The following is a 9,995-nucleotide window of genomic DNA, read 5'->3' as shown; positions in this document are numbered from 1 at the left end:
GCGTCTGCGCAGACGTCAGTTTGTGGTTTCACGCTCTGCAGTGCATCTCTCGGCGCCGGCTGCTGTCTGCGCTGCAGCCCAGAGAGCCGTGATCTCTGCGCCTCTAATCGTGTTTGACTTCAATGAGATTAATGATGTTCCAATGTGTGGAAAATAATGCCATAACTTGCAAAACCGCTTCTTTATACAACAAAGCGTGTTTCAATAGCCCATGATTAACATCAGGCTTTGACAAATCTCTCTTCATGAGACGCTGTGTGTGTTTCAGCTTTACCGAAGAACCAGAACATGAGGATGAAAGACACTGCCGGGCTGAAACAAGATGTTAACAAATGTGAATAGTGATGCATTCCATTGCATTACTGCAAATTCGATTAATAACACAGATTTCAATTGAATTGTTTTTGTTATTGAAAACTTTGCACACAGTTGGCATCTGCATGTATAAGACTACTCGTAAAAATGCTTCTTCTTTTTTATTTATTTTTTGTTATTTAAGAAATTTATATTTAATTACATACTTTTCAAAACATTTCAAGTCCGATTATTTTAGTATTTGGTTCATCCTGCTTTGTGCACCTGCTAACATCTTACCTTCGGAGCTTATGTCATGTTTATTTCACATCAGAACTATTCCTTGTTGTATTTTTCTGAAATACCCAACACTTTCATTTTCTTCGTTTTATTATCATTATTTTCGTTACTACCATTGACCACATTTTGAATGGATGTCATCAACATGAGCTTTCAGGAGATGCATGTTTACTTTTCATTTTAAAAATGTAAAACTTTCTACTTTTATTTTATAGAAGTTTTTTCGTTTTCAAATTTCTCTAGCAATTTTTTACTTGTGTCATTTTTCAGTAAATAAATAAAAAGAGTTTTAATTTATTTCATTTTAGTTCTAGTTTCTATTACCTTTCAGTTAGTCATTTTAGTAACAACCCAAGCTTCACATCACTATTTTCAGTTTGCGTTGTTTTTTCAAAAAATATTGAGGCTTAATTACAATCAACAGCGATGTTTTACGTTTTTTGTTGACGTCTGCCTGCATGCAGAATGAATTGAAAACCCCCCTGTTTACAATGCGGTGTAAACGGATCTTGTTCACACTTTAGTTCATGAGAATGTGAAGCACTTTGATGTGGCAGGTGAATGAGCTGTGCGTTATTGATGGCTCAGGTCTGACTTTATCTCAACACACAGCGCTACAGCGCACCCTCATTCACACGGAGCTGTTAGCAACTGGACCATGTTACCTCTCACATTACTGGACAAGCCTGGACTAACACACAGCTAAAGCTTTGAGTATAACACAGAAGAGAATAGAAGACAGAGCAGATAAGAGAGGCGGAATAACAGAGCAAGAACGTTTGTCTGCACTTATAATGAATCAAACAACTTTTTTCCAAACAAATTGTTTTCAGGTTGTGTCTGGTTTTATTTGACATTTCCTCTAGCCAATATAGTTACTAGCATGACGCTTATGTAAGATCAGATCGCGCTTTATAAGTACACCGTTGTGCCTATACCCCATTTCTCGAGGAAACTTTGAAATGATGCGCAGCAGTTGCGCAAGAGCACCGGGTGACTGTGTGTTTGTAATAAAGCTTTTATCAGAAACATCTGCCAGCTATGTTGTGTTCACTTTAATCTGTCAGGTCAAGAATTCCCTCTAAGAGATGTTTAAATGATTTTCCCTTAAATATACGAGTCAATGCATTTCTAATGTGTTCATAAGTAAACAGAGGTCAACACTCCGTGACCAATAATTTTTATCTTATCAACAAGGATTCTGGTCAAGAGTGCTCAGTTTAGTCTATTTTGGACACTTTATACATTACTTTAGTATATAGTGTGCATACAATGGTTTTACATTATTTAATAATTGTTAAAAAATCTAAGAAGATTTTATGTGTGTCCAAGGTTGTTAAAACAGCGATAAAAATATTTCGACAAATGGTAATACAAAAATGTGTCAATGTAGAAAATACATATCAGTATAATAATCATAATAATAAATGTAAATAAATGTTGTTAATTAATTACATTAAAGAACATTACTCAAAAAGGAAAATATTCAGAATTTCAGCATTTCATGCAAAATTTTATATTTAATTTCAAATTTGATCCTTTCTCAACGAATTATGAACTGCAAAAATAAAATGGTTTACAAAATAATTTTGAGGGTCCTCAGAAAATGTGGATTCAATAAATAAATAGTTTTATAGTTTCTTTCGTTGGTCATTTCAACCTGTTCGTTTATTTTCTTTTATTGTTATGTTCATTTATATTTTTATTTGCACGATATTTTGCACGATTTGTATGTAAAGATAAAGACACAATAACGCACATCGCTCATATGCGAGATCTTTCATGTAAATCTAAGGTTGTACTTGCATTAATAAAACCTTCGCATGTGTCAAATCTGCATGTAAACAACTATCAGCAATGAATGATCCTGTTTAATCCTTTTTGTAGACTTTAGGAAACACACAGAAATGCTAAAAAGCCTTGTTCGATTTTGACGTGTTTTTATTCAACAGAAAGGAAATTATAAAAATAGATGAGTGCTCAGCTGGGCTTTCAATATACAGACACACATGCAATGACACGTTCATTTTGTTTCATTTTCGAATCAGCGAGGAAGCTTTACTAACAGAAAAACATTTCCAGAGAAACCGCCGTCTATGACAACAGTCTGACACGATTTGCTAAATATATATAATAATAAAGTCCCCTGCAAATATTGCAGACATTCTCTGTGGTGATCCCACAGCTCCCCACTCCTGCGTAAAGGTGTTCTCGTGGTCACTTTCTGACGATGAAGCTGCGCGTGAATGATGGATGAATGGAAGGATGCTGTCCGCGTTATTGCGGCTCTGATGTGCGAACGCCGCTCGGATCCTCGTGTTGATGTTTGCTCATCGGACTCTTTCTGTCTACAGCTGGAGCCAAAATACAGGAGTGTTTACGGAACAAATAAGCCCTAATGGAGCCCTTCAACAGTTTGTTAACTTCCTTAACAATGACACTGTGACCTATTACACCTATTAAAGGTTCGTGAAAATGCTTCATCTGCAGAACCTCTCTATTGCACAAACTAATTCTTTGTAGCGGAAAACTTCTTTAGTTAAGATGATCTGTGTGAATGTAAAAGAAATACTAATATCAATGTTTAGCTTTAGACAGGATACGGTCGCTATTGCATATTATTTTGCTTGGTTTGTTGGTTTGTTCAGACGATCTTACCGTTTCGGCTCGAGTGTCTGAAGGAAAGGGATGTGTGCAAGTTCTGGTTCTGGATCATGGCTCCGGGGTTCGGGTGGGCGAGGCTCGTGTTTTGAGTCTGCCAGTGATGGCCGTAATTTGCGGGGTGTCCGCCGTAAACACCGCATTGATTGGTGGCGGTGTAAGCGCACGCGGGAACATATCCGGATAAATTAGATGAACCCTAAAATCCAAAGTTATGAATGATGACCATTTTGCTTGACATGCCTCTTTGCAGCAATAGGAACGAACACAGAATAGGAAATGATATAAAATGCAATCATTGAACGAATATTACTATAAAAGTTGACTTTCTTTAAAAACCTATTGGCTGAACTTCACGTCTCCAAATAATTTCGAATAATAACACGTTTTAAAATACGTTTTAAATTATTGCTCGTGCATAAACATGAAATACATTTGAATAAATAAATGAATATAATTCACCTGGGTGTATTTAATGTCATTATCTATTGCTGTTTTATCGATCCCGTTGACTCCATGCACGGAGGGAAACGAAGGCCTGTTAACACCGGTCCAGTCCTCCATTTTCGGCTGATAACTCTCTGTTCCAGCAAGGGCTGTAACAATAACATATGTTGAATTTATAATAATCGTGTAGCTTTAATAAAACCACGTCAGCCTAACAGTTCCAAAACGCAATGCAACATTAATAAAGTCATTTTCATTCTACATTTCGACTGTATTGGTTCATTTTGGTCATATTATCTGGTATTGTGCATCAACATGAATTAACGGTTAAGAAAAAAATATAAAATGTAGTCACCTAAAATATGTATATATGCAATGTTTATACAACGATTAATTGCATAAATACTGTATAATGTAAACGTTAAACAAAAACGGAACTATACAGTCAAGTCGTGGTGTATTTGTGGGTGATTTACAGGTGATTGATACCTGAAGGGTCCATGAAAGCCCGTATTCCTAATATGTTGCTGACGGTGTGGATGGAGGGCCAGGCCCGGGACAGATTTACAGCAGGAGGACTGGTCAGTTTAGAGCCGGTGGGTGACATGGGGTTCGGGTATGAATATGGATACACGGGATTATAAGAGATCTGAGGTGAAGACGGTTTACTGTCATACTGGCTCGGCTGAGACAGATTCCCAATCTTGTTTCTTAAAATGCGACTGATGGAGCTCACCGATGGCACATTATATTTGTCACACACTGCATCGGCGAGCAGTCTGTCGCGTATTTCCCAGGCAAATATTCCAGGATCGCCCTGTTTATAATCCCGTATACTCTTCACAACGTTTGGGGTCGTGACTCGAGGTTTACTCCCACCGATGGCACCGGGTAAAATGGAGCCCGTTTCATTGTATCGGGCCAAAATTTTGCTCACACAGCCATGAGAGACCCGCAGTTGGCGGCTGATGTCACAAGGCCTGATACCGAGCTGCGCCAGTTCCACAATCCGGACCCGGATCGCGTTGGGCAGAGGGCGACCGTTCACAAACACACCGCCAAGCTGGTTCACCTCTCCGTACGTCTGATCTGCACAAAAATCGGCATAATAAACTCAAATAGTAACATCATTGTGACATTGCGCTTTATAATGTTATAAGAAGTACAGTGAGTTCAGCAAACATCACTTTGGCAGAGCTCTTATAATTCTTATTAACTTCTACAAGTATATATTTCAAATCAGCATATTGATAAACGCGTTTTGTAAAACAAAATAAATATTCACGACAACAATTACCTTTCTATTATTAAGAAAGCAGCCTTTGTTGTTTCTCTCTTAAACGTTTATATTGAACATTGTACTTTTACGCAGGCTCTTTTACGCAGCCAAGTAATGATATATGAAAATAAAATACCAAATATAAATTGTTAAATGCTTTTGAATACAAATTGAACTGTTCAATTTGTATTTAAAAGCATTCAACATTTATAATTGGTATTTTATTTTCATTACACGCTTAAACTGTGTAGAAAGACTAATTTATTAGTATTATAATATTTATTATTATTGTTTTTCTTATCATTATAACTATTATAATAATAATAATATTTATTATTATTATTATTATTATATACATGTGTCAAAGATTTAATCCATTGAATTAATTCATTCTGGATTTTCTTTTCGTGCCTCTGAGACGCTGCAAAAAGGTAAATTTGAGATACTCACCCATTTGCATTGTGACTGTGATGTAGTGGTTCCTGTCCTTTAACTCTTAACACTTCTGCTGTTCTCCCTTGAACCATTTGTGAGGTTTTCCAGTGTCTCCCGTTACGGATTGCTCTCTTCTTCTTCTAATATTCTTTTAATCCAGAGCAAATTTTACACAGAAGCCTTTGATCCACTCTGAAAGGAGCAGACTGCAGTTTGCGCTCAATTTGACGCGTCACGAGCGTCAATCTCACTAGACAGCATGACTCCACCTCTGATCGACCCCAGTGCGCATGTGTGCTCCCAAAAAAGACTTTATGCAAAAGTCAGAACTTTGAAAAACTACTTCAGTGATATCATTATTTTAAAAGTTGAGAAAATACTGTAACAAACTTTAAGAAAACAAAGTTGCTGTATTTCAAATTGTGATGCACCTGTCAGATAATAAAAATAATAAAGAAAGAAAATATTCCAATTATTAAAATAAATATAAATTACTTTCTTAACAGGTTGTGTGCTTTTAAATGATACAATTTTTATGCATAAATATTTTAATTTAATAATTAAATATTATAAATGTTACGGTTCATGAAATGAAAAGTGAAAACGTAATTAAACATATACATTCCAATTAATACACACTTTTATGGGTTGGTAAATAACGATAGTACAAGTGCGACATCTTCTGGTTGATTTAAGCATAACAAGCCCCAAAAAGATTTGTTTTCTGTTGAAGGGCTGTCCTTGGACTAAAATATGATACATGTTGTTTTGAAACTTTAGGCTGTCTGACCCAAGATCTAATTCCATTTAGTTATATGTACTCTTCTATTTGTTATGTCATGTTATGCACATACTTGAATTGATGTTTTATTTGCTTACTTTTGTTTTAAAGGCTTAAGCCCATCCTAAAATGCAAGTTTGATTTGTCTCAACTGAAAATATCTTGCAATGACAAATCTATAAATATACCAGTGGCATTGCTACTGGTGCTGTCTCACCAGTATTTTTTTACTAATGGATTTTACAAAATCTTCTTAAATATCCTTATTTAACTAAGCATAGTCATGGCTTAAGCTGACTGAAAAACAGAGCCCACATTTCTTAAACCAAACAGTAAACTGGAGAAAGGTCTAAATGTCAAAACTAGCAAAACCTATTTCATGTGTTTAGCAAACTTGAATAGACAATTTATTTCATCAACCATATCAAACTAAGTTTACTGAAAAATACAACTCAAGAAAACAATAAAGACCATTATATTGATTTACACAAAGATGAAACACAATCTAAAACATTCAATATTTCTAAACATTTACGCATCAACTATTATAGGTAGCCAATTCCCTCAGCCACCCACCAAATAAAGGTCAGTGCTCCGCCTTTATCTCTTTAAGCAAACTTCAATTTACATGATCTAATAGTACTATATAAAATACAACAACCTTTTCACATTCAAGTGTTTTTAGTGACCTGAACCCACAGAATGAAATCGATAGTTGAAGCGATTGGCAATGTCTCCCTCAACCGCACGCTTGTATAACCTGCAGGACCTACGGTGGGTGGTTCCCACGAGAGAGACATTACGCGCTGGGGCTTCAGCAACGAGCTGAGAAACACTACACTTCCCAAGCTTCACCACAAGAGAGAGTTAAAGGAAACCGAAAAGAAAGCCTATTAGCATGCGCTAGATGGCACTCTTGCCTAAAACAACCTTACTTAAAAAAAGGTGTATGAGACCGAATGTTTATCAGGTTTAGACAGATTTTTTTCTTTATCTTTACTGTATCTAAGTGGTTACAGCATGGCGTTAAGGGTTCGATTCCACGGGATTGCACATACAGTATACAGAAACAAATGTATAGATAGAATAATACAATAAATTGCGTCTGACAAATGCGTAAATGTACATTTAAAGTTTTTCAGTGTTTTTTTTTTATAGAAGCCCGTGCACACAGTTTGCGCATTTCAATGCGCACCCAATGCGCAATACATCTGGCTGGGATTTTTACTGAAGTTCATCCGAAGCGTTGAAAATGTTGACGCACAATGGCACCCTGCAATTCCAGTAGGATTTAATGGTGTTCTATTTGTTCCATACATCAGCCATTGGGATATTACCCTTGGGAAAATAACCACTGTCTATTACACTGCAAATATTAAGGTTTAACTATGGTCACTATGAGAGCATGGTCAATTTGTGTTTTTTTTACAAAATAAATCGATGCCTCATAGTTTATTTATTTTCGTTTGGGGTTTGAAGTTTTATGAATGAAAATATATTCATGATAATAGACAAAATACTTCGCTATAAAATAAATGTCTACTGTGTTATTTAAAGGCTACACATTAATGAAGAAATCGTTCATTGAGATCAGTTGAATGCCATGACAACAAGGAGCAAACTCGCTTTTATTTCGTTAGTTGGTGTATTGTGTGGGGGCGTCAATCAGCCATTATTTCTGCGCCCCCAAATAAATGCAAAACCTGATCGAGCACAAAAACTTCCAGCAGGAGCCTTTCATTGCGCTATTGTCCGGAGCTTAGCTGTTGGTTTGTGTTTGCACAGTTCGACCACCCATGGCGCATGCGGGACATTCACATCACATACTGTCGCACACACTGGACAAACTGCATTTTGTATCCCCTAAGCCTCACTCTACTCCTAAACCTAACTTTAGCTCACATTTCCAAACATCATTTCGTTTGATTTATATGCTGTTTTCCTCATGGGGACCAAAAAATACCCTCAAGTGTCAAAAGATTACTCTTATCTTTCTGGGCACATTTGGTACCCACTCTGTACCCACTCCGATAACCATTTATTGCAATTCATATGACTGGAAATAAGACACTGTTATAACTGTGTGTCATATAAAGCACATGTAAAATATAACGAGTACACAAAACATTGTACAATAAATACGAGACATTTAAAAAAATATATTTAAACATGACAACATGAATCTAAGAAAAACATAATACGGCAACAAATAAAATAAATTACAAAGGCACATTTTCTATCGAATAAAATGATGATCCAACAAATCCAAAAATTGAAAATAAACATTTTGTAAAGTTTTTTTTCTCAATCGTTGCGCACATGTAGCAACTCTATACGATAATCCTGCAACAGACGGAGAGTTAATATGCTTTTTTGAGGTAAACAAACGCTTTGGATTGTGTTGATGATAAAAGAAACATATACACTGAAGGATGGCGCTTTATTTTGCAGTGCTTCAGTCATCAATATCAAATATCAGATGGCATCATCAACGAAAAGCTTTTAAGCACAAGTATAATGACCTACATCATCTGACATGAATTCTGAAGGAGGTCAGTAACAGGATTTCGCTCTTGTTCTCAAACATCGGTCGGTGATTGTTGGATGAATTTGGTACTTGACTAAAGCTCTAAGCAAAATATTGACCCAGAAGGTTTCCATAATTTGGCCACTTGGCCATTTTTAAACAATCCCATTTCAACACAGACAGTCCGTAATGTTTCCAACCAATCACCTCGCACGTAAAACGTGTCAGCCGTTTTAAAAAAAGATAATTATAACGAAGAGTTTCCATTTGTGCCACGGGCGCTTCTGATATGTAAATTGATGGTGGGGTGGTGGGAATCTCGCCCCCCTTTGCTTGTTTTAGTCGTGTCACCTCATCCCACTCATCCATTCGTGATGCTCCAGTGATAGAGGCTGAACTCACTACATTTCACACCCGCAGAAGGTCTTCAAGCACTTGACTCTAGAGATCCGCCCTGCAGGTCCAATACTCTCACCTCATTTGGACCAGACTAATGGATTGGTTCGGTCACGCACTATAGCAACCGGGGAGCATCTGTGAACTGAGTCTGCATCAGATGCGCTGTTTTGATCTGACGCATCTTCCCTTTTAATTCACCCCCAAACTTCTCATTTCCTTTGAAAAATGTCAAAGGGACTTTCGGGTTTCTCCGTCCGTGATATTTTGGATCTGCCGGAGACTAACGATGAAGAATCATTGATTGATGACACTGAAGATGAGGCGGATGAAGAACATCATCAGAATGAATGTGGAAACCAGCAGGCGTCCATCGGAGATGCGCTTTGGGTCCAGTCTCAATGTGGTCACCAATATTCATGTAAGATTTACAATTTTGCATATTTCTCCAATATTTAGACAATCAAATCGAATTACTCAGATAAACGAAAACGAAATACTAAAATAAACGTACCCAGATTAAAGTTAGTTTCCATCGTCATGCTTTGACAGAAATGACGGAACAGCACAAATTTGTGCTCAGCTACAAATTAAAACCATATGATGGATCATTGAGTTGAGAAAAATAAAGGTGCCAAAATGTTTTTGGTTTTCTTAATAACCTTTCAATCAAAGATTACAAAAAAAAGAACTTATACGTATAGCCTAAAACATTTTACCACCTTTTGCGCAACAGAGTTCTTTGGATGTTAAAAGTTTTGTATGAAACCGTACAGCCCGACAAAACGCTTTAGGGAAACTTACATTTTAAAGTACATAATTATACATGATTAATGCTGGTTCTAAATGATTTTCAGCAGTATCTCCAGAGTGTT

The 9,995-nt window shown here is 36.6% G+C and overlaps 1 protein-coding gene across 2 annotated transcripts; it reads right to left on the bottom strand.

Moving 5' to 3' along the window:
• Positions 1-2,519: 2,519 nt before the first annotated feature.
• On the bottom strand, positions 2,520-5,626 carry pax1b (paired box 1b). 2 transcript variants are annotated; one of them, XM_079475627.1, is made up of 5 exons: positions 5,432-5,626; positions 4,192-4,791; positions 3,718-3,851; positions 3,253-3,454; positions 2,520-3,143 (listed from the first exon to the last, which is right to left on the bottom strand). In XM_079475627.1, exons 1-5 carry the CDS (start codon positions 5,439-5,441, stop codon positions 3,130-3,132), a joined length of 960 nt encoding a protein of 319 aa, XP_079331753.1. In that variant the 5' UTR covers positions 5,442-5,626; the 3' UTR covers positions 2,520-3,129. The 2 variants fall into 2 exon arrangements, with proteins under 2 accessions (XP_079331753.1, XP_079331752.1); XM_079475626.1 differs by having other exon boundaries at positions 2,520-2,948.
• Between the last annotated feature and the right edge of the window lie 4,369 nt (positions 5,627-9,995).

This window comes from Barbatula barbatula, assembly GCF_947034865.1.
Source record: "Barbatula barbatula genome assembly, chromosome: 15".
Lineage (NCBI taxonomy): Eukaryota > Metazoa > Chordata > Actinopteri > Cypriniformes > Nemacheilidae > Barbatula > Barbatula barbatula.
Note: the sequence above shows the minus strand (reverse complement) of the source record. Positions and strands in the feature narration are given on the sequence as shown.